Here is a 25,836-nt window from a genome sequence, read left to right on the forward strand (position 1 = left end):
CTTTGCCTATCTGTTTGTATTATTGTATTGGTGATTTTTTCCTTCGTCTAGACATAGTATGGATGTATCCATGTAAATTCTAAGCCATCTTATTTATTGTTTGTGTTGTAAAAGATGCGCTTTTGATTGATTAATTGTATATTGATATGTTACGTTTCCCACTGAAGTTTGGTCTTTCCTTTCTCACTGAAGTTTGAGATTTCACTTTACCATGCAAAATTGTGCATTTGATCCATAAAAGAACGTTCACTTCCAAAAATTGTGCATTTGATCCAAACAGTGAAAATTATATACCTTTTGTGTTGCTGATTATTTTGCAGGTTTACTGGATTTGGTTCAGATGGAAGAGATCCAGGCTTAGGAAGGTATATATTATTGGTCACTTGAAAATATTTGGATATCAATTTCTTCAACTATGTAACTTTGCCAAGAAAATGTGGCTTCAGTGAACCAATTGCTATCCCCAAAACTATCCCGAGGGGCGTTTCCATCTGGTCATCCAATCCCCAAAACCATCCTGAGGGGCGTTTCAGATTATATATTTTTTACAGGTTTAAAATATTTGGTTGTGCAATGAATCCCCAAAACCATCCTGAGGGGTGTTTCAATCTGGTCGTCCAATCCCCAAAACGCACCCAGGTTGTCCCCGCCTTTGAGGCTTTGACCATGCAGCCCATATTTTTTGTTTCTAATATTAGTACTTGCTTCAATAAACATGGCTTAAATTCTTAAGATAAATGAAGCAAGTCAAACTGTAACAACATATACATATTAGTACTGTAGTTTTGGGAGAGGGCCGGCGGTGAGTGCTTTCATTTTGCCGGAATTGTTTTCTTTTTTTATAATATAATTGTGTGTGCTCGTCGGCCGTCTCGTTCGATGGCGGGCGAGATTTGGATCCGGTGATTTGTGCCCGGGCCTGCTGATCTTGGATGCTGCGCGGTATTGGTGCAATTGCCGCTGGTCGCCGCTGCAGTGCCGCTGCTTGGTTTGATGATATATGTGTTACGGCCATTCCCTGTCATAGATCTTGCTGCAATTGAGTTGATGTGCGAGCTCTTTGCCAGCTGCCACCTTGTCGCGGGCGAATTCATGCGTAATTGATGGCCGGGTACCATGCCAAGCTCTTGCCATAGTATATCGGTAGTCAGCTGTTGAATTCGACCATCATGAATTGCCTGAGCTTCGACCTCGTGCATTCACCAGAATAATTACACATGTGTTGAGTGTTGACTATTGTGGTTCGCGTGTATGTGTTACCGATGAGCACTCCATTGGTTGGGTACGATGCTGCTATCATGTGGAAATCGTGTCAGGTGTCCATGGTTTCTGTAGCGGTCTGCACTTAATTCCGGTGGTCCGGGCATGATTTATGTACATGACTGGGATACATAGTTATGCCTGATAGATGTACGTGTCTGACTAAAGCTGAGGGTAGTGGTAGGATGTCTGTTTCACACTATAGAAACCCGTTGATCCAAGTGTGAGAGGCCCAGTTGCCTGGTGAGGCCTCAATTGCGATATAGCGTCGTTTGACCAAAAAAACAAGTAGCGACAGTGAATGATGGACATGACATACATTTATTATGCATGATTGTTTCCATTAGCCTCATGATCAGGTAGGCTAGAATAGGAAGCCAATGATTAACTGCACGAATTTGGAGTGCCGGTGTTTATAACTGTTGTATTAATATTCATCTGTGATGCATGTGACTCCGTAAAACATTTGGTCTGTTCATTCATTGAATAACGGGATTCTGTGGTATGTGTATATAAATATGCTGGGAAGATGCTATCTGTATTTGCTGCTTTGAGCCATTTATGCAAGCTTAGCTTTACTTTAGCCTCAGTATTTTTTTGGATTGAGGCGTTTGTTTAAAAACTGCAGAGCCAAAAATAAGGTATTTAACAGAACATGGTCTTTGGAATGAGCTTTCACTGTTTTGGCACTCTACAAAGTGCAACACTGCTTTTGGAATAAACCTACATAGGATACCACTAATACCATTCTTGAAGCTTGAGCTATTTTTTTTAATCTTTCTGCTTTAGGCTCGATGAGTTCACCGGAGCCAAGAATGGAGGTCGAGCAAAAACCTGTTCTTGTTGGTAACACTAACGAGCAGGTCATTATTGATGATGCTTTTAAAGATATTTAGTACAACCCTTTGACTCCATTTCTTCTTTATTGCTGATTTTTGTAATTCATTTTCTACCTCAGGCCATTCCTAGAAAGGATGAGCAAGCTGTTAAACCCACCATTTCACTCGATTCAAGTGTTATCAATCTACCAAGTGATGTACAAGGCCAAGCTGGAACATCCAACATAGGTGGGGAACATAATGCTGCATATCCACAACACTTGTATTCCCCTCAGGCACAGCCATTCTATTACCAAGGTGAGGTAAAAAAATTGCTGCATATGTGAGGTTGCATTTTTTGACTGTTAATGTTCATTTGTACATCTTTTCTCTTGTATGTGAAGGAAAGTATGTGACATTCATAGTTATGGCAAAACTAAGAAGAATAATAATTGAAAAATGTACCATCAGATGCTCTCTGGGCATAGATTGACTGGAAGATCTATTTGTATTAACTATGAAATTGCCTGTGACCTATTAAGATTCAGTTGTCCTCTTCAGTGAACAAATAATTACAATAAACTTATACTCATTTGATGTATACATAGTGTTGGACTAAGTTCACTAATTTTATTTTAAAGAGAGTATCTGATGCAGTGACGATTTTAATGTCTTCTAAAATTTGAAACTTTATTCTTGAGTTGGTGAATGATATTGTTGGGTCTGGCATGATATAAGCAGGTCCAGGATATGAGAACCCTCCAAATGAATGGGATGTATATCCTCCCTATGCGAGTGCTGAAGGATTGGAAGTGGGTCCAGCAGTAAGTTGATTTGCTTAGTTTCTGGAATATCAGGGAAGTGTTCCTTTTCTCAGTATGTCATGTCTTGAAGGTTGTATACAACGAGGACCCTTCAATGATGTACCATGGTGGCTATGGCTATGATCCTTATGCTCCTTATTCTCCTATCTCGACACCGGTACCGGCTGGTGTTAGTGGAGATGGTCAGCTCTACTCCCTTCAGCAGTTCTCCTTCTCGGCTCCTTACTACCAGCAACCAGTACAACCTGGCATGCCATATTTAAGCTCTCCTACTCCAATATCACAGGGTGAGACAATGATGCCAATTGACCCAACACAAGGAGCCTTTATCGCTGACACTCTGAGTCCAAACAGCTTCCTTTTTGGGCCAAGACCAGGTTATTATTTATTTCATGCTTTTTTTTACATTATGCTTTATGTCCCATGCTTAAGTGCGATTATAACTTTGTTTCTTGAAATGTTGTTTTGCAGAATGGTTTAGTAGTGAGCCTGTAAGGCATGAATCAACAGGAAAAATTATAGAAAGGAAAATAATAGCGGGAAGGAGGGTGAGTAGAAAGAAGCATTTATACTCTTTAACATCGATGTTGATTCATATTATCAGACCGGTTTGTTTTATTAGTTGGGTCAGCTGAATGTTAAGACGGGAGGTGGGATAGATAGTCCTCATTGTACCATGAAATTTGAAAATAACTAATTCTTTTTGTCGATGAAGCCGCTGAAAATATTGGTTCTCACGTACTTACACCTTTCAGTTAAATACAAAATCTTTCGTTATTGGAACGTTTCAACTCAATATATCAAGGAAAGGAATTAATTGACAAGATGAGATACAATATATTAGTACATTGCCAATGTTTTTTAATACTTGATGTATGCTAAAAAAAATGGTTTGTCTTTTAATAGTACCCCTCTGGCCCAAATTAATTAGTTGACACACATGGTACTAGAATCAAAACTCGACATAGTAATGGGCTGCGACAATTAATCGGCCTGAAATTAATTTCTTGCCTTGATACATGATACATGAAGAACCACATCCTCGATTTCCTGTTCCAGGTCCACAACTACTGCCTTCCCCAAGAAGGCCATCTTTGAGGCCACATCAGCAAGGTGAGCCCTTTTTCCTTCACATCTTTGCAGCATCAAGTGATTGTCCATGGTTTTATCATCTTGCAATGTTAGCTGTAATTTTGCTTAACTTGTTGATTGTTTTCTTTCTTATGAGCAGAGGAAAGTTGTGACCAAAACGTGTTTTTATTGTCTGCAGGTCACCGTCTACAAAGGACACATTTTTTGCCTCACAATTTCATTTCTACAGGTTCTAATCCAATTTAGTTAATTATTTGAGTTTGTTGTCTCTGGCATTTGTTTGATCCAAAGGAAAACTGTTAGCATTTTCCCCTTTCCCAAAGTACAAGCTATATTAACTATAGGTCATGTGCATATTAGTTAGATCACACGCATGCCCTTATAGCAAGGTTAGTAATTCTCACCTTTTTTATAGTCACTATAATTTGATCGTAATTTTCTCAGCTGTATATTTGATCGTAATTTTTTTGTTTGTTTGATAGGCTTAGTATGGGAGGATCCTGCGGTTATGATGTATAATAATTCTGGTATGCGAGTATGATAAAGACCACTTTTTGTGGCCTGCTCACATCTGTTCTTTGCTTCTTAGTTATGATCTTGGTGTATTCAAATTGAAGAAAATAACACCACTTTATATGTACTTATTGAATGTCTTGATGGCACAAAAAACATGAGATTGGCTTCTATGTTATACACATTTTTTTCTCTTTTCTATTAACAAATGGTTGGATGAAAAAAAATTGTCGCTTCTGCAGCATACATGTGTTATCTTTATATAATTGCTTGAATGTTTTTTTTTATAAAAAAAAGCTTATATAGGCTTAAGGGGTCACGACGACCTAATGAATTCTTGGACAACTAAATAAACATCAGCCGTGTAAACCTTATGATTAACTGTCTCGCTTTTGCCTCTGCGCCGGGTCTGACCTGACCTGTTAGGGGACGTGCTGCGTCTAATTTTTTTTTTAAAAACGTCGGCCTAAATGTTTTTTTTTTTGCTTAGGGAACATTCCTCCCATCGAACCTTACACATAAGAACGACACAGCAAAAAAATATTTCAAACTTATTAAAACTCCATGCATAGGTAGACAAATGTGCAAGTACCGAAATAAGAAATCGCAACCACTTTCCGGTGATGGCAACTGGATTGCCTAAAGGAAAGTGGAAGAGATATCGAGAGCATTACCCAAATGAGAGTACAAGGGCTGTCGAGGGCGTTTCCTCCAACAAAACACGCTGAATACTACTATAGCTCGCCATGGGACGGCCATCGAAAGAGCGACATTCTCTATAGCCTCCATTATTGAAATAAACCAACGGTTACGATGAGCAACGTGGTAACACGCCCCGTTGGATACTATTGTACTCGATGCAAGAGCTCTGCTCCAACCTTCGGTACTAAAATAAGCCAAACCCTATGGTTAGCCTCCGCCATTTGCGCGATAGCGCAATGGGTATTATTTGAAAGTTATTAAAACGCCGTGCATAGCACTTAAATATTGCGATGAAAGACAAATGTGCAAGTGACGAAATAAGAAATCGCAGCCACTTAACCATAATATTCCCGTGATAGCAAGTGGATTACGCAAAGGAAAGTGGAAGAGATATCGAGAGCATTACCCACATGAGGGTACAAGGGCCGTTGAGCAATGCGATAACACGCCCCGTCGGATACTATTGTACTCGATGGAAGAGCTCTGCTCCAACCTTCGGTACTAAAGTAAGCGAAACCCTATGGTTAGCCTCCGTCATTGCGCGATAGCGCAACGGATCATCTAGTATAACTAGAAGTGGCTGTATTCCCTTGCCACACGTGATGACATTACACTGGCGGATCGATCCAGTATACGACCCGCAGATTCCATGCGCCGGGTAGACGTACACAACGCCCAACTAGTAGATGCCCAACATTTCATGGTCACGTGCAGCTAGCAGGGGGCTAGCTTTTCTTATGGCACAGAAGCACTTGTTATTGATATAGTACTCTTTCAGTTTTATAATTTTATCATCGTTTTAGTTTGAAAAACCACAAAGAAAAGTATGAAACGGAGAGAGTGGTGTATACATGTGCTATGATCATCACGTGTAGTGCATGCACACGTGCAGGACTGCGGGTGTAACTATATGCGTATACAATTTGCAGAGGGAAAATAATGTGGACATTATTTTTGCAGTGCGTATACTCTATTACTGTATGGATGTGTAAATTGCATATTGGTGTCGTCATATATACGTTTGTGTGCGTATGTATTTGTGTAGGCCATCTCTTCTGCACGAGTACGTTACGTGCATGCAAGAGCATGGATCAGTCCGTCTCATTTACCGCTGTATTTGTCTTCATCAAGGAGGTCGTCGAGGAGGCTGTCGTCGAGGTACTCCAGCTCGATCCTCTCGCTGCCCCCGCGGCCAGTGCCCCTGCCAGTGCCGGAGCCAGCCGAGGCGCGCGAAGACGAGCCGGCGGCGCCCCTGCTGCCGGAGCCGGCTTCTCCGGGGAAGTTGAGCACGGCGGTGGCGCCTCGCTGGGCGAAGGCTTTGCGGTCGTACGCCCGCGCCGCTTCCTCGGCCGTATCGAACGTGCCAAGCCACACGCGGGCGCCGCCGCGCTCCGGGTCCCGAATCTCGGCGGCGAACTTTCCCCACGGCCTTGTCCTCACGCCGCGGTACTTGTTGGTTCTACCGACCCCTTTCTTGTCTCCCTCCATTGCTCGACGACACGGCCGGAGAGAGCTCAAGATCTCAGTGAGCAGGCTAAGCTCTCAGTTTGCATGCCACTAGGGTTCGCAGCGCGCAGATATTTATAGAGAAGCCAGCACTAGTAGAAAACCTCACATCCATCTAAGCCATTGGTACCGGTTCCCTTACGAACCGGTACCAATGGGGCCATTTGTACCGGTTTGAGGGCTCAGGTGGGCGAGGGGCTTTCGTACCGGTTTGGGAGGGGCTTTCGTACCGGTTCGTGTTAGGAACCGGTACGAAAGGTCTTCGGCCAAAATTCAGACGCGTGGTGGGGCCCGGGCTGGACCTTTGGTACCGGTTCGTAACACGAACCGGTACCAAAGGGTACCCAGCCATATCAAAATCGCCCAGCTCGTCCCGAGCCCCCTGCTGGCTCTCATTTTTCTCATCTTCCTCACACTCTAAATTTTTCTCCACCTCTCACACACTCCAATAATCTTTATTTTTCTCCACCATTTTAACAAGATTAACGGCATACATCTATCCAAGGGTTAGCAATATCATCCTTCCTTCCGGCGTTCCTAATTTAGCTCAGTTCTTTGGTAGTTTTAACTCGTACTATTTTTGTAGTGCAATCAAGGTGTTCGATGAAATGCCTAAGTTAGTGATTTTATTTTTTATATGCAATTTGAGCTGAAATTATGGTATGTTTTGTAGGTTTTAATTAGTATCATCCCCGTCCTCACCGCCGTCGATCGCTAGCGTCGTCCCCTAGCCGGCACGGTACCACCTCGGTGAGCCCCTCTTCTTTTTTATAAAAATAACTTAGTTTTATGTGATGAACTTGAATATTAATTAAGTTGGTCACTCATATATCCATGATGTTGTGTACTTAATGATTTTTGATATACATATAAAATGCAGATGAGTCGACAATGGATGTACGGTGACCGGTGCCATCCCGAGTTCATTACTGGCATGCATTATTTTCTCAACGTGGCTGAGGCAAACAGGCAGTCGAATGGTTTCATGTATTGTCCATGTAGTTCTGTAAGAATATGAAGGATTACTCTACCTCGAAGACCCTTCACGTCCACCTGCTGGAGAATGGTTTCATGCCCAGCTATAATTGTTGGACCAAGCACGGAGAAAGAGGAGTTATATTGGAAGACAACGAAGAAGAAGAGGATAGTGACAACTATCCCAGCTTATTCACTGAAGACGGTGGTAGTAGAATGGGGGAAGATGAAGCTGAAGAAGAGCTCATTTTCGATGAGCCGATTTTTGATGACCCGGATGACGATTTGGGTCGGGCCATTCTTGATGCGAAGATGAACTGCGGAAATGAAAAGGAGAGGTTGAAGTTGGAGAAAATGTTAGAGGATCACAACAAACTGTTGTACCCAAATTGCGAAAATGGTCAGAAAAAGCTGGGTACCACGCTGGAATTGCTGCGATGGAAGGCGAGAGAATGGTACTTCGACAAGGGATTTGAAAAGTTGCTGAAAATAATAAAGAAGATGCTTCCAGGGGAGAACGTGTTGCCCTCTAGCACGTACGAAGCAAAGAAGGTTGTCTGCCCTCTAGGATTAGAGGTGCAAAAGATACATGCATGCATCAATGATCGCATCCTCTACCGCGGGAGTACGAGAATTTGAATGCATGCCCGGTATGTAGTGCATTGAGGTATAAGATCAGGCGAGATGACCCCGGCGATGTTGAGGGTGAGTCCACCCCCAGGAAGAGGGTTCCTGCGAAGGTGATGTGGTATGCTCCTATAATACCACGGTTGAAACGTTTGTTCCAGAACAAAGAGCATGCCAAGTTGTTGCGATGGCACAAAGAGGACCGTAAGAAAGATGTGATCTTTGAGACACCCCGCCGACGGGTCGCAGTGGAGAAAAATCGACAGAGAGTTCAAGTCATTTTCAGATGACGCAAGGAACTTAAGATTTGGTCTAAGTACAGATGGCTTTAATCCTTTCGGGGAGCAGAGCTCAGTCCATAGCACCTGGCCGGTGACTCTATGTATCTATAACCTTCCTCCTTGGTTGTGCATGAAGCGGAAGTTCATTATGATGCCGGTGCTCATCCAGGGCCCGAAGCAACCCGGCAACGACATTGATGTGTACCTGAGGCCATTGGTTGAAGAACTTTTAGAGTTGTGGCGTGACGAAGGTGTACCTGTGTGGGATGAGCACGAACAAAAGGAATTTAACCTACGAGCGTTGTTATTTGTAACCATCAATGATTGGCCTGCTCTTGGTAACATTTCAGGGCAGTCAAACAAGGGATACAATGCATGCACACACTGTTTAGGTGAGACTGATAGTATTTATTTGGGAAACAAGAATGTGTACCTGGGGCATCGTCGATTTCTTCCAAAACAACATCACGTAAGAAAGAGAGGAAAGCATTTCGGAGGTGAGGCAGATAACCGAACCAAGCCTACCCGCCCTAATGGGGAAGTTATATATGATATGGTCAAGGATTTAGAAGTGATCTTTGGAAAGGGTCCCGGCGGACAATCTGTTCCGCATGATGTTGACGGACACGTACCCATGTGGAAGAAGAAGTCGATATTTTGGGAGCTACCCTACTGGAAATTCTTAGAGGTTCACTCTGCAATCGACGTGATGCACGTGACGAAAAATCTTTGCGTGAACCTGCTAAACTTCTTGGGCGTGTATGGGAAGACAAAAGATACACCGGATGCACGGCAGGACCAGCAAAGTATCCACGAAGGAAACAACCTGAATCCAGAGAAGTATCAAGGTCCTGCCAGCTATGCTCTTACCAAAGAGGAGAAGGAGATCTTTTTTGAAGTCCTGAGTAGCATCAAGGTCCCGTCTGGCTTCTCGTCGAATATAAAGGGAATAATAAACATGTCGGAGAAAAAGTTTCAAAACCTAAAGTCTCATGACTGCCACGTGATTATGACACAATTACTTCCGGTTGCATTGAGGGGGCTTCTGCCGGAAAATGTTCGAGTACCCATTGTGAAGCTATGTGCGTTCCTCAATGCAATTTCTCAGAAGGTGATCAATCCACTTACTGTCTTATAACACATTATATTTTGCTCACCGTATGTCAAAATTTTAACTAATGACTACATATTGAAACGTGCGTAGGTTTCACTTTATTCTTCTCGTCATCAATTTGGAAATTGGAGAAGTTGAAGTCTTGGACTCACTAACCAAAGAAAAGGATCTATACGTGTCTTGTTTTTTAATGCTCAGAAGGTAATTTGAATTCTTATCGGTTTGTTTCGTTAATTTCCTGCTTTGAACTAATTGATGACTCTTTTATGCATTTTCTTTTGTCGAGCAGCGTATGGCAAACTTTCATCAAGGAAGATACGTCCCGTGAATGGCCACCGAAGCTGCGATGGCGTGCGAAAGTAAGTAGTACTACCTAGGTCCACACACCTTTCAATTATCATACTTGACTATTGTTTGATTGAATTATATTCTTGTAAAGAAATGCCCGCAACAACCTCCGGGGACCGATCTCTGTGGATTCTTCGTTTGCGAGTTCATCCGCAGAATTGTCAACGAGAGAACGAATAATGAGAGAAATAAAGAGGTACAAAAACAATCTTCACAAATTTGTTTTGTTATCATAAGTTGTGCCGAGTTTCAGTAATAGTTGTTTCATGTATTCATTTGTATCTTATTCTTTTATAGTTGGCAAGAAAGCGGAACAAGCTCTCAATCGATGACCGCTTCATAGCAATAGGCGAGGAATTGGCGGGATTTTTCCTTCGGGACGTCATACCACCACTCGCAGAGCACCACAATGAATGAAGATGTACATGTTACATATATCGTTGACTCGAAGAGTACCACTATGCTACATGTAATAGACATATATAGAGTACGCCTCGGAGAGCACCACTATGCATGAAGATCGATCTTCATGCATAGTGCTACTTAATTTGCGATCTCATGCAATAACATGTGTGTTATATTATATGCACCAACTTGCTATGCATCATCTTGATCTTCATGTACTACCTAAACCCAAACGCGTTTCTGGTGCATCGACGCGATATGAATCAAACCGATATCCCTAAACCTCTCCAAAACCCTAAAAAGCCAATTCTCTGCCGCGGCAGAGATTTGGGAAAATTCCCTGCCGCGGGGGGAACCTTTGGTACCGGTTCGTATTACCAACCGGTACCAAAGATCCTCAGCCCTGAGCTCTCCTGGTGGCCCACGTGGAGGCCCGTTTTATACCGGTTCGTAAGCAACCGGTACGAAAGGGGGGGGGGGCTTTAGTGCCGAATAATTTGTACCGGTTGCAAAACCGGTACGAATGGCCCTCTGGAACCGGTATAGATGACCGTTTTTCTACTAGTGCAGGCGCAGGACTGTGCACTGCCATACTTTCATACACTCATCCGTACGTACGTACGGACCTTTTGGTAAGCCTACTTAGATGTACTGCATGTATTTCGACTCGTTAGCACGTACATACTTATGTATGTATCACGCGTACGAGCGTATCGATCGATGGAAGCCGTGTGGTCTGACTTGACAGTAAAAACGAATGCAAGCTATTATTGCTGAATGCTAAGAAACCTATAGCTGACTTGGAACCACACAATCACTAGAGGAAACGTACAAGGTGTCGATGGCCATCCTCTATGCCGACGGCTAAATATTGGGATCGTCGGTACAACCTCTCCATTTTACCACATTACTCTTAGAACAATCATAACTAAATCATTATAATTCAGAAAAATATAAATAATATGTTAAAATTTTCAGAAAATAAGATCTATCTTGGAAAAATATCAATATTGAAATATTGCAAATAAACCTTGTAAAAAATGAGATATCATGTGCGATGTTTCATGGCTTTCATGCCGAACGGCAAATTTTATGGCTAGAATCATCACATAATTTGTGATAATGTGTCCATATTATGCACACATGTGGTTCTTGGGATGGCGAACAATGTTGCTAGAGGAAGTTTTCATTTTCATCGCAAAAAAAACTCTTTTCCATTTTCTCAGTCCCAAAAACGGGGTGTTTTGTGAAGCAACCACCAAATCAAAGTTTCAAAATGGTACCACTCCATTTAAAAAAAAAATACTAGATCACCTTACACAGACAATTTCTCAACCGGAGTATCTGAAACATTTCCGTCCACCCCTCGTGAAAAAGATAAATTCCTGCCGAATCGGGAGGAAGTCGGTCAGATTTGAACTACAGGTACATGATCTAATGCTCATGATTTTCCGAAAAAATAATTTTTAGGTTCATAATATGCTATTTCATCAGAGATCCACTGCAAGTCTAGCGAGGCTCTTCCTCGAGCTAAGAATATTCATGCCCGCCGTTTTGACCATAGTTTGAAACGGGCATAAGAAATTCAAAAATGATCAAAACAATGAAAAACATTCGCTTGGTGTCATATTATGTGACAAAGTTGAAAGGAAAAATATCAAACTTGAAATGTTGCAAATATCTCAAAAAAAGTTTCCAGAAATGAGCTATCATGTTCGATGTTTCATGGCTTTCAAGCCGAACGACCAATGTTATGGCTAGATTTGTGGCATACTTTGTGCTAATGTACCTATTGTGCACACATGTGCATCTTGGGATGGACAACAATATTGCATCAGGAAGATGTCCTTTCCGTCGCAACAAAAAGCTATTTTCCATTTTCCGAGTCCCAAAAATGGCGTGTTTTGTGAAGCAGCCACCAAATCAAAGTTTCACAATGGTACCACCCCATTTAAAAAAAAATACTAGACCACCTTACATGCACAATTTCCCAACCGGAGTATCTTAAACATTTTTGTCCACCCCTCGTGAAAAAGATAAATTCCAGCCAAATCGGTAGGAAGTCGGTCAGATTTGAACTACATGTACATGATCTAATGCTCATGATTTTTTTTGGAAAAAACAGTTTTAGGTTCAAAATATAATATATATGTCATATTTGGATTCCTCTTATTTTTTCGAACGATTTAGACATATTATTTGTCAAATTCTGATTTACGGATTTAAATATATTAATTATTCCATATTAAATAGAAAAGGACAAAAAAATAAAATCATTTTACTGTCATTTGAATTCAAGATTAATATTACTTATTAATTTTACATAAGTAATTGTTTGAAATTCAAAACATAAAGAGGTGTGATATCAAGGAGTCGGTGTTAATATGATTGATATGGTAGTATTATCAACAAAGTGTTATTTCTTTCACGGAAGCTCATCCGGAAGGAACAAAGAAGCAGTGTGAAGATGGGTGATTCACCGGGAAGTTTTACCACGAGTGCTATGTGACCTAATATTAAGTGTAATTAGAGTTAAACTGGTGCATGTGAAAGATTATAAAAATGAAAAAAAAAGAATTATTTTTAGAAATATTTAGAGCCAGAATTGTCATTATGCCCACAGGATACGGCCAACCTGTGTCGATGGCAAATGGATCTAGGCCGAGGATATATTATGCCAACGGCGGCCGTCGGCGCAGGGCTGTGCCGACGGCATTCGCCCATCGGCACCTTGACTGGTTCTCATAGTGAATAATAGTAGTACACCATTGACTTGAAACCACACAAGCGATTTCAATGTCACTGTATAAGATCCCGATGATGTATAGATGATCTTTTCATCCAAAGTGGCTCCTTCCCTTCAAGGGTTTTTTTACTGCCATACATACATATACAATATAGAGCTTAACCAAAACTAGTAATCTACTACTCTCCCTAGGCATATTAGGTTTTGCTAAAAATGAAGTGTTTTCATCAGGCCTGGTTTTCATGAACTACTCCATTAGTAAGCTGTCCAGATGATACAAAATCACAACAACAACAAATTAAAACGAATCTTTTGAAATATACTTTTACCTTCCAGTACTATTTGTATGTGAATTTTCTTAATACATACTAAGTTTAATATTATGTATTTTATTGAGTTTTCAAGTACGTACTAATTCTTCTAAATTTCTTTGAAGCACTTGTCTATTATTTTAAGTTTATTAAAATGTTTATTTTCTTCAATTCCAGTTTTCAATAATTAGACCCATTTATTTCTATTTTTTGCTACCCTATTTGTCTAAGTAACATACCAAAGATTTCATAACTATTGCGTGCCAAATATAGAATAGAGTAGTTATAGTTTGTAGATCCTACTTAAATTTATTTCACTTTGACCAGCTGGTTCTATGTACCAAAGTTAACTGAATGAAATTAACACCCAAATAAAAATAGTCACTACACAAATTTTGACCACTGATTGTTAATATTATGGTATTTTATTTTTCATGAAATTTGAAAGTTAACTCAATGAAGTTACCACACAAGTAAAAATAGTCAACTTGTTATAGCTTGCTTAGTAGTGAGTTGGGAACAGGGAAAAAAAGTTGCTGGTGCTCCCCTAATGAAATAATTGGAGCAAATGATTGAGTTAACTTTCAAATTTCATAAAGTCGACACAGACAGTTAATGTTTTCAACTATAGAATACTAGTTTCGTGAAGTTGGTCACATTTGATGCGTAGCCTAACCGCAATACATGAATGTATATATTTCTAGCAATCTTGCCTTCGACTCACAACTTTGTTGCTCCAGCATCTAGATCTGGGCCATCATCGAGTCACCCGGCCGGCCTATATATATAGTTTCCTCTATATGGACAATAATAACATCATAGAAGTGCACTTTACCTAGTACACTGTCTCTTCCCCCACAAGCAAATGTCAGACGCACGGCAACGATTGCTTTGCTCTCGATAACGTTGCCGTGCGAATTTTACCGTGCGGCGTCGCACGGTACATCCTTTGTCGTGCATATAGCATCCTTTGTCGTGCAAATTCGTGCTTTCCCGTAGTGACCGTCTGTTCCCCACAAGAATATAACATCACTAATGCATGCACATATGCATGGTGCCACCCCTTTTGGCTTTTACTCTTCCACTGGCTTGTTAGTTATGGGTGGATGCATGCATGTTCTCCTACGGTTTGGCGAACATTGAACAGGAAGTCTTCATAGAGGCTACGAGCAAAATGTTAATAACTTAAAAAAGCTCTTGATCTTTGTTCTGCATGATTGAGCCGGCGGCCGGCGGCCGGCTAGTTGACGGTGCACGGTCCAGGCCGGCGCAGAATAGTCTTGTACTACTACTCCAGTACTCCGTACTCCCTAGTAGCAATCCTTCCTTTGTCGCGGTCCTCGGACTCGGAGAAAATTTGAATCCTTTTTGATTGCCCCCAGATACGTTGAAAACTCGTATCTTTAGAGTTTGGACTACGTACGCAGCGTAGTCAGGCCGCCCTGCTGCCGCGCCCGGAGAGGCGCCGGCGGAGACACACACCGCTCGCGATGCACCGTGACGTAGCCGCGCGCGCCTAGCGTACGTAAATCCCCTCGCGGCACTGCGACTTACAGCATATCCAGTTGTGTCCTCCAAACCGTCCCCAAATAGCGTTTGATCGAGCTTTTGGGGATCTGTTTTGTTCGTGTTACGTTTGAAGAACGTCGCTCCACTAGTGGAAAATAGGGCTTCCGTGGAAGCCATTTGTCGCGGGCGCGCCTGCACCCGCGACAAATGGGGTGGCCACGTCGCTCCAAATACGGCAGAGGCTTTTGTCGCGGCCTTTTGTCGCGGGCCGTATTGGGTAGGAGCGACGTGGCCACCCCTTTTGTCGCGGGTCGTAATACGGCCCGCGACAAAATGTCCATACCTATATATATAGAAGCAGCCAGCCACCCCCCACCTCATTTTTTCTTTGGTGGTGAAGGTGGAGGTGTATGCTAGCTCATTTTTTCTACATGTGCACAAGAGGTGTTTGATGTAATGCTTGTGAGAGGGATGCCACTTGGTTTTATTTGATAAGATTTCTCCTCTTTTTGATCCTAAAAGGTTAGCAACTATTTTCTCGACTATATATATATGCATAGTCCGTACAATACTAATTTTAGCAAGGTGATTGCATCTGATACATATATAATTGTACTTATGATGCAGATGAGTCATCCATGGATGTACGGTAACCGATGTGCTTCCGCTTTCAGAGAGGGCGTGAATTCTTCCCTGCTTGTGGCCGAGGCCAACAAGTCGAAGCAAGGTTTTATGTGCTGTCCATGTCTAAAATGTAAGAACGAGAAGGATTACTCTTGCTCAAGAGACATTAAGAGCCACCTGCTTCGGTTTGGATTCATGTCCAGCTATAATGTTGGGACCAAGCACGGAGAAGAAGGGGTTATGATGGAAGACGGCGATGAGGAAGAAAATAATGATGACCAGTACCGATCTATGTTCTCTGAATGCTTTGATACCGCAATGGACGACAATGAAGAAGAAGGAGGTGAAGAACAGACATCAGATGATCCTGTTGATGATGATCTTCGTCGGTCCATTTCTGATGCAAGAAGAGACTGTGGCACGAATAAGGAGAGGTTGCAGTTCGACAAGATGTTAGAGGACCACCACAAATTGTTGTACCCAGGTTGTGAAGATGGGCATAGAAAGCTGGGTAGCATATTGGAATTGCTGAAATGGAAGGCAGAGGTCGGTGTGACTGACTCGGGATTTGAGAAATTGATGATAATATTAAAGAAGTTGTTTCCAAGAAATAATGAATTGCCCGTCAGTACATATGAAGCAAAGAAGCTTGTCTGCCCTCTAGGATTAGATGTGCAAAAGATACATGCATGCATTAATGACTGTATCCTCTACCGCGGTGAGAAGTACGAGAATTTAAATAAATGTTCGTTATGTGGTGCATTGCGGTATAAGATCAGAAAAGATGACCCTGGTGATGTTGAGGGCGAGCCACCCAGGAAGAGGGTTCCTGCGAAGGTGATGTGGTATGCTCCAATAATACCACGGTTGAAACGTTTGTTCAGAAACAAAGAGCATGCCAAGTTGTTGCGATGGCACATGGAAAAACGTAAGAAAGATGCGATGTTGAGGCACCCCGCTGATGGTCGGCAGTGGAGAAACATCGGGAGAGAGTTCCCGGATTTTGCAGGTGAGGCAAAGAACTTATACTTTGATCTAAGTACAGATGGCATGAATCCTTTTGGGGAGCAGAGCTGCAGTCACAGCACCTGGCCCGTGACTCTATGTATCTACAACCTTCCTCCTTGGTTGTGCATGAAGCAGAAGTTCATTATGATGCCAGTGCTTATCCAAGGCCCAAAGCAACCGGGCAACGACATTGATGTGTACCTAAGGCCATTAGTCGATGAACTTTTGGAGTTGTGGGCCAAACCAGGTGTACGTGTGTGGGATGAGCACACGGAGCAAGAATTTGACCTACGAGCGTTGCTATTCGTAACCATCAATGATTGGCCTGCTCTCAGTAACATTTCAGGACAGACGAACAAAGGATACAATGCATGCACACATTGTTTAGATGAGACTGAAAGTAAATATTTGGAAAAAAGCAGAAAAGTTGTGTACCCGTTCAATCGTCGTTTCCTTCCGCGCAAGCATCCCTTAAGGAAAAAAGGAAAGCATTTCGATGGTGAGGCAGACCGCCGTCCGAAGCCTGTCCCCCGTAGTGGTGCTGATATATTTGACATGGTCAAGGATTTAAATGTTATCTTTGGAAAGGGTCCAGGCAATCGACCTGTTCCGAAAGACGATGACGGACACACGCCCATGTGGAAGAAGAAATCTATTTTTTGGGAGCTAGAATATTGGAAAGTCCTGGAAGTCCGCTCTGCAATCGACGTGATGCACCTGACCAAGAATCTTTGTGTGAATATTCTAGGTTTTCTGGGCGTGTATGGAAAGACAAAAGATACACCAGAAGCACGGGAGGACCAGGAACTTCATAAAGGACGAAACGGCAATCATCCAGGGCAGTTTGTAGGGCCTGCCAGCTACGCTCTTACCAAACAAGAGAAGGAGATCTTTTTTGAAGCCCTATTCAGTATCAAGGTTCCGTCTGGTTTCTCGTCGAATATAAAGGGGATAGTAAATATGAAGCAGAAAAAATTCCAGAACCTGAAGTCCCATGACTGTCACGTGCTTATGACACAATTGCTTCCGGTTGCATTGAGGGGACTTCTACCAGAAAATGTTCGACTAGCCATTGTGAAGATATGTGCATTCCTCAACGCAATTTCTCAGAAGGTAATGGATCCAGAAACTTTGTCAGGATTACAGGAAGATGTGGTCCAATGTCTTGTCAGCTTCGAGTTGTTGTTCCCACCATCCTTCTTCAATATTATGACGCACCTCCTCGTTCACCTAGTTGAAGAGATTAGAATTCTCGGTCCTGTATTTCTACACAATATGTTCCCCTTCGAGAGGTTCATGGGAGTCTTAAAGAAATATGTTCATAACCGAGCTAGGCCGGAAGGAAGTATCTCAAAGGGCTACGGAACTGAGGAGGTCCTTGCGTTGTGTGTTGAATTTCTTCCTGACCTTAAGCCGATTGGTGTTCCTGAATCTCGGTATGAGGGGAGGCTGACTGGAAAAGGCACACTAGGAAGGAAAGCAACGGTGTGGAGGGACAAGATTTCTTTCAATCAAGCACACTACACAGTTCTATACAATTCCAGCTTGGTGGCTCCGTACATCGAGAAACATAAGAATGTTTTACGAGAAATAAACCCGGGCCAGCCCGAGTCCTTGATTACACGTCAACACATGAATAGCTTCGGCAGTTGGTTGCAAAGACATCTCATTAATGACCCATCTGTTGTGGAGCAGCTGTACTTGTTGGCTAGGTTACCATCTTCAAACATATGTACATTCCAAGGGTACGAGATAAATGGGAATACATTTTACACGATCGACCAAGATAAAAAGAGCACCAACCAAAACAGCGGTGTCCGCTTCGATGCAAAAGACGAGAATGGGCAGACCACCACATATTATGGATACATAGAGGAGATATGGGAACTTGACTATGGTCCCACTTTTAAGGTCCCTTTGTTTCGGTGCAAATGGGTGAAGCTCAGCGCTATACATATTGACGATAAGTACGGTATGATAACAGTGGATCCCAACAATCTTGCGTACCTGGACGAGCCTTTTGTCCTAGCCAGCGAGGTGGCTCAAGTTTTCTACGTGAAGGACATGTTTAGCAAATCAAGAAAAAGAAATCAACAAAAGAATACATCAACCGAGGAGCCAAAGCGCCACATAGTTCTTTCGGGGAAAAGAAACATCGTGGGAGTGGATGACAAGACAGACATGTCAGAAGATTATAATAAGTTTAAAGAAATTCCGCCCTTCACGGTGAAAATTGACCCAAGCATCTTGCTAAATGATGAAGATTCTCCATGGCTACGGCGTAGAAGATCACAACACTAGCTGGCGATGTAATAATGTATTCTTCATATATAGTTCCCAAGACAATCTCTACATTTATGTAATAATGAGAACCCTTTCCCCAACACTGTTAGAGGAGACGGAGTCTTTCACGGGCTTGCATGGAAATTTTTCCGAGGAGCGGCTTCCGAAGATGCCGTAGGGCGTGTGCACCAACGACATCTTCGAGAAGCTGCGCCACGGGAGATTTCCCAACCCTTTCCTTCATCCATGGGAATGAAACTGTGCTTGGCTTGTTGATCTGCTTGGCAAGGCGTATCGATGCTCCTTTTATAGGCACGACACCGCTTCTACTTTGTCTTATTCCTTCGATAGGCCGTCGTGCGCTACATGCTTTATCTCATCGAGCAGTGCGTCCACCCACGCGTCCTTATCCTGCCAACAGCTTTAGTCGCGGTTGCAGCCACCAACCGTGACAAAAGGTTACCGACACATCCTTATCCTGCCGACAGCTTTAGTCGCGGTTGCAGCCACCAACCGTGACAAAAGGCCCTCCTAGATAACCCTCCCCCAGTCTTTTGTCGCGGTTTGAGCCTCCACCCGGGATGAAAGTTTCGCTCGCCACTTCGTTCCCGCCTATTTTCTTCCCGCATTCCCGCCATTTTGCACTATATATATGTAGGCTTGGACTCATATCTGCAAACCTCATCACTCTCTCCCATTGCTTCCATCGTATGTCTAACACCCCGGGAGGCGGAGGCGCTTTGCACCTCGAACTACCCCTACCCGCCCGGCTACCGCGTCCCGACCGGCTGGTTGCTGAGCGTCGGAGGCGTACCGGTCCCTCCTATCCCTCTTGGTGTGCCACGCGAGATGGCCATCACGAACCACTACTATTTCGAGCTCACGCCTGAGCAGCGGAGGAATCCCCTGTGGCATCCCGACTACAACCCGACTTGGGATGGCTTCTTCATCAATCGGCGTGAGAGGGCGGTTGCCAGGTACGAGGAGGACGGCCCGCCTTCTTCGAACTTCAACGAGGCCGACCGTCGGATGTGGTGGCGCGGCTGGACTCTCCAGAGCGTCCTGGCCTATCGTGGCCCCCGCCTGCGCTACCCTCAATCCCAGCCCACGCGTGCTCACCCACCGAGGTTGGACAACCGCGATCCCGATGCTAGCGACGATGACGTCGGAAACTATGATGACTACAGTGGCGAGTATTATAGGGCTAGGCACGACTATGATTGAATGGCTCCAACATTCGAATCTGGCCATGTATCTTAATTTTCAGTTGATCTCTGTACTTTAATTTCAGTTCAGTCGTAATAAATTTCGTGTCAACCACTTTATTGAACAAACAACCGTCAACGACTTTATAAACTAAATTTAAACTAATAGAACCGACAACGACTTTATTGAAATTACAATAAAATAGATAAATTACTAGTCTAGTCTCAGTCGTCGTCGGAGGTTGTCTCCATCCAAATGTCATCCCACCAAGGGTCGTCTTCGGTCCAAGTTGTATTCGGGTTCTCGAGCTCGAAGGTGGCGACGGCCCGACGGTGGCGCCTGTTGGACCTGCGTTGTGCCCTAAGGATAGCGAAGAACGCGTCGGTGTTGTCGATGTCGTTGGGGAACTGCGCCCTCCACTGGCGCATCAACTGCTCGTCGTGCTCGGTGATGGCGATCCTGCGCTGCACCTGGCGGTGCCGTCGACGGTCCTCATCGTCGACGAGGCACGGCGGTGGCGCGAGGAACTCTGCCTCTAGCGATTCAACATCCGGGAAGTTCATGTCGCGCCGTGGCCGCCGAAAACGCCACGCCGCCGCGTCGTAAGCACGCGCCGCCAGCTCCGGCGTGTTGTACGTGCCGAGGGTGAGGCGGAAGCCACTGGCGCGTATCTCGGCGTAGAACCTACCGCTCGGACGCACTCGAACGCCACGGAAACCGGACGCCCCTCGACGACTGATACGTCTCCGACGTATCAATAATTTCTTATGTTCCATGCCACATTATTGATGATATCTACATGTTTTATGCATACCTTACATCATATTCATGCATTTTCTGGAACTAACCTATTAACAAGATGCCGAAGTGCCAGTTGCTGTTTTCTGCTGTTTTTGGTTTCAGAAATCCTAGTAAGGAAATATTCTCGGAATTGGACGAAATCAACGCCCAGGGTCCTATTTTTCCACGAAGCTTCCAGAAGACCGAAGAGTCAACGAAGTGGGGCCACGAGGTGGCCAGGAGGGCAGGCAGCGCGACCCCACCCTTGGCCGCGCCAGCCTGTCTCCTGGGCCCCTCGCGACGCCCCCTGACCTACCCTTCCGCCTACAAATAGCCTTCGTTGCGAAACCCCCAGTACCGAGAGCCACGATACGGAAAACCTTCCAGAGACGCCGCCGCCGCCAATCCCATCTCGGGGGATTCAGGAGATCGCCTCCGGCACCCTGCCGGAGAGGGGAATCATCTCCCGGAGGACTCTACGCCGCCATGGTCGCCTCCGGAGTGATGAGTGAGTAGTCTACCCCTGGACTATGGGTCCATAGCAGTAGCTAGATGGTTGTCTTCTCCTCATTGTGCTTAATTGTCAGGTCTTGTGAGCTGCCGAACATGATCAAGATCATCTATCTGTAATGCTATATGTTGTGTTTGTTGGGATCCGATGAATAGAGAATACCATGTTATGTTGATTATCAATTTATATCTATGTGTTGTTTATGATCTTGCATGCTCTCCATTATTAGTAGAGGCTCTGGCCAAGTTTTTGCTATTAACTCCAAGAGGGAGTATTTATGCTCGATAGTGGGTTCATGTCTCCGTGAATCTGGGGAAGTGACAGAAATCTCTAAGATTATGGATGTGCTGTTGCCACTAGGGATAAAACATTGGTGCTATGTTCGAGGATGTAGTTACTGATTACATTACGCGCAATACTTAATGCAATTGTCTGTTGTTAGCAACTTAATACTGGAGGGGGTTCGGATGATAACCTGAAGGTGGACTTTTTAGGCATAGATGCATGCTGGATAGCGGTCTATGTACTTTGTCGTAATGCCCAATTAAATCTCACTGTACTCATCATAATATGTATGTGCATGGTCATGCCCTCTTTATTTGTCAATTGCCCAACTGTAATTTGTTCACCCAACATGTTGTTTATCTTATGGGAGAGACACCTCTAGTGAACTGTGGACCCCGGTCCAATTCTCTATACTGAAATACAATCTACTGCAATACTCGTTCTACTGTTTTCTGCAAACAATCATCATCCACACTATACATCTAATCCTTTGTTACAGCAAGCCAGTGAGATTGACAACCTCGCTGTTTCGTTGGGGCAAAGTACTTGGTTTGTATTGTGCAGGTTCCACGTTGGCGCCGGAATCCCTGGTGTTGCGCCGCACTACATCTCGCCGCCATCAACCTTAAACGTGCTTCTTGACTCCTACTGGTTCGATAAACCTTGGTTTCTACTAAGGGAAACTTGCCGTTGTGCGCATCACACCTTCCTCTTGGGGTTCCCAACGGACGCGTGTCGAACGAAAAGACAATACGTCAACCACGCGCATCAACGACGTGGAGGCATCTCGGAGATGAATGAGCAGAGGCGGTGGAGACGTGTGGTTGCGCCCGCACTCGTCGCTCTATATAGTGCACGCGGGCAGCGACGGGGCGAGGAGCGTGGAAGAGGCAGTGACACGTGTAAGCCACGGCTACACACGTCGCACGCCGGCAGCGACGGGGCGAGGAGCGTGGAAGAGGCGGCGACACGTGGCGAGGCACGTGTAAGCCACGGCTAAACACGTCGCACGCCGGCAGCGACGGGGCGAGGCGCGTGGAAGAGGCGGCGACACGTGGAGAGGCACGTGTAAGCCACGGCTACAAACGTCGCACGCCGGCAGCGACGGGGCGAGGCACGTGGAAGCGGCGGCGACACGTGGCGAGGTGAAACCTTACTCGGTGTCACTCCGCATATCATTAGGGGTGAAACATACACGACTATGTTCATTGTGAGATGCAAATAGTTATATGGATGTCATATTCATGTTCATTGTATTTTTCTGACAAATTTTCATATATAACACTTTTCTATTTGATTTACCATTTAAAAGTTATTGAAATAAGAAAAAACAAAAAAGAAAAAAAGAAAAAAGAAAAAAAACAGAGCTGATCTGTGTCCAATGGCTCCAGGCCGTTGGATTCAAACGGCCGGAGCCGTTGGATGCGCAGTGCCACGGATCGGCCAAACCCCCTTTTGTCGCGGGCGGTGGCTCAACCCGCGACAAAAGACCCCCCCTTTTGTCGCGGGTGGTGGCTCAACCCACGATTAAAGGGGGGCCTTTTGTCGCGGGTTGAGCCACCACCCGCGACAAAAGGGGTCGAGGTATAAAACCTCCGCGCGTCGCGGGCGAAGCCACAACCCGCAACGACTGGAGGCCAAACCCTAGCTACCTTGCCGCCAGGCTGCCCAAATTTGGAGCGCCGCCGCCGCCGACGCCGACGCCGCCGCGCCCTCTCTGTGCCGCCTCGACGTCCTCCTCTGCCGCCACCGCCGACGCCGACGCCGCCGCGCCCTCTCTGTGCCGCCTCCGTGCCGCTCGACGTCCTCCTCTGCCTCGCCTCGCCCTTGGCCGCCGGCCGTCTTCCCCGCCGCTCTGCGCCGCGCCTCGCCCTTGGCCGCCGCCACGCCTCGCCTCGCCCTCGGCCGCCGCCGCCGCCGCCGCCTCGCCCTCGGGCCGCCGGCCGCCTCGCCCCCTCGCCCTCGGGCCGCCGGCCGCCTCGCCCCCTGCAGATCGAGAGGTAGCGCCCTGGCCGCCGCCTCGGAGCACTTTTTTTTCTTTTTTTTAATTACTGTAATTGTTTTAGTTTTTAAATTTTTGTAATTGTTTTAGTGTTTTTAAGTTTATGTAATTGTTTTAGTTTTTAGGTTTAGTTAGTTAATTAGTTAATGTATTTAGTAGTTAGTTTTTAGGTTTTAGTTGTTTTAGTTGTTTTAGTTTTTATGTAATAATTAGTAGTTAGTTTAATAGTTAATTTGTTAGTTACTTTTTTAGTTTTTTTAGTATATGTCTTTCCATATCTGTTCATAAGCGCATGCATGATTGTAATTTCATTGTAGGTCCACTATCCGTACAACCTTGTATAGACCCGTATGGCCGCGTTGTGTTGTACCTCGTTTTTGTACATATCTACGGTCACATGCGTGTGCCGAAATAAAAATGTCCTATAAAGATCTTGCTCACATGATCTATTTTTTCCTTACGCGACGCGCACATACCGTATCAATATAGATGGGTATACATGGGCTCGATATGGGTTTCGATGGACCCAACACACAAAAAAACAAATATGCCCCCTCAACTTAGTTTAGGGGGAGCACCGGAGCAACCCTCTTTAGTTAGTTATTTAGTGTATTTAGTTAGTTATTTAGTGTATTTAGTTAGTTATTTAATGTATTTAGTTATATGTATTTAGCCCTAGCGGACGACTCCCTCTCGCGAACACCCCCGACGCCGACACCGGCCCTCTCCTCTCCCTCTCTCGCTCGTCCCGTGCTCCCTCTCCCTCTCGCGATCACTCGACGCCGCAACTCCCCTCTCTCTCCCTCTCCTCTACCTCTCGCGAACACCCCCGATGCCGACACCGGCCCTCTCCTCTCCCTCTCGCGCAATCGCCCTCGTCCCGTGCTCCCTCTCCCTCTCGGGATCACTCGACGCCGCAACTCCCCTCTCTCTCCCTCTCCTCTACCTCTCGCGAACACCCGAGCCTCTCGCAAACACGCGTCGCCGACACCCTCTCCCTCTCGCAAACACGTGTCGCCGATTAGGGTTAGGGTTTGCTTAGTGTTTGATTAGGGTTAGGGTTTGGTTTGTGTTTGATTAGGGTTAGGGTTAGAACATGTACTTATCGATTTAATTCTTTTGCAGAAACAATGGATCCATTCGAACGGGACTTGGAACAGGAAGACATGTTCGCGGACATAATCCGCGATGGTACAGAAGCCGACAGAGAAGACCGCCACTCCGGTGATGGAGAAGCCCGCGACTCCGGTGATGGAGAAGCCCGCGGCTCCGGACATGGAGAAGCCGACGGCTCCGGTGATGGAGAAGCCGACGGCTCCGGTGATGGAGAAGCCGACGGCTCCGGTCATGACAAGGTATTAATGGAATTCTATATGTACATATGTATTGAGGCATTAGTATAGAGGCATTAATGCAATTCTATATGTATTCTCTTAGGCCTCCGAAGATAAGATAGAGAAACGAGGCCCGGCAAAGAAGTTGACCAAAAAAGACCACTTCACAATTGAAGCTATATCACCGGAAGGCCAACCGGTGGTACCCGCGAATGTCGGAGTGACATTTAAAAATCAGTGCGGAGTTGTGGTTAGAGATCGTCTCCCGATCACTATCAGAGAATGGAACAAGACCAAGAATGTGTCCGAAAATCAGGTTGCCGATAGGTACAAAGACACACTTTTCAGCGACCTCATGGCACATTTCACTTTGCCAGATTTGGGATCGGAGTCTGAGAATGCTAAGCAGAGGGCGCTAGTGAAGAAATGGGCTCTTAAGAAGATGGGGGAACTTTTCCGGGCGTATAAGAACCGGTTATGGAAAAAATATAAGAAAGACAAGAAGCCTCCATTATTCGAGAACTACCTAGCGAAGCAGGAGCATAACTGGGAAGAATTTGTGAGGTACAAAGAATCAGAGGAGGCTGTGAACCTGTCAACGAAAAACAAGAAGAATGCAAGCGAAAAGAAATATCACCATCATACGGGGCGAGGGGGCTACGGAGTAGCCATGCCTAAGTGGCATGCACAAGAGGCTGAGATGGAGCTGAAAGGGATCACTCCAGAACCCACGCGAGAAGGATGGGACACTAGGGCTCGAAATTGGTTCCTC

General features: G+C 44.8%; 2 protein-coding genes and 1 long non-coding RNA gene across 3 annotated transcripts; 2 read left to right on the top strand and 1 right to left on the bottom strand.

Annotated features, from left to right (window-relative positions):
• The first annotated feature begins 794 nt into the window (after positions 1-794).
• LOC127298847 (uncharacterized) lies at positions 795-4,193 on the top strand. Its single transcript, XM_051328709.2, has 7 exons — positions 795-802; positions 2,050-2,123; positions 2,219-2,396; positions 2,820-2,902; positions 2,973-3,279; positions 3,374-4,015; positions 4,173-4,193. The coding sequence occupies exons 2-6, from the start codon at positions 2,055-2,057 to the stop codon at positions 3,535-3,537; spliced, it is 801 nt and encodes a 266-aa protein (XP_051184669.1). The 5' UTR covers positions 795-802; positions 2,050-2,054; the 3' UTR covers positions 3,538-4,015; positions 4,173-4,193.
• Positions 4,194-6,310: 2,117 nt separating this feature from the next.
• Positions 6,311-6,697, bottom strand: LOC127298857 (ethylene-responsive transcription factor ERF095-like). Its single transcript, XM_051328719.2, has one exon. It carries the CDS (start codon positions 6,695-6,697, stop codon positions 6,311-6,313), a length of 387 nt encoding a protein of 128 aa, XP_051184679.1.
• A 3,073-nt stretch (positions 6,698-9,770) lies between these two features.
• LOC127298867 (uncharacterized) lies at positions 9,771-10,418 on the top strand. Its single transcript, XR_007850165.2, has 3 exons — positions 9,771-9,913; positions 10,002-10,071; positions 10,152-10,418. It is a non-coding gene; the product is annotated as an uncharacterized lncRNA (long non-coding RNA).
• The last annotated feature ends 15,418 nt before the right edge of the window (positions 10,419-25,836 follow it).

The sequence above is a fragment of the Lolium perenne genome, chromosome 1, assembly GCF_019359855.2.
Source record: "Lolium perenne isolate Kyuss_39 chromosome 1, Kyuss_2.0, whole genome shotgun sequence".
NCBI lineage: Eukaryota > Viridiplantae > Streptophyta > Magnoliopsida > Poales > Poaceae > Lolium > Lolium perenne.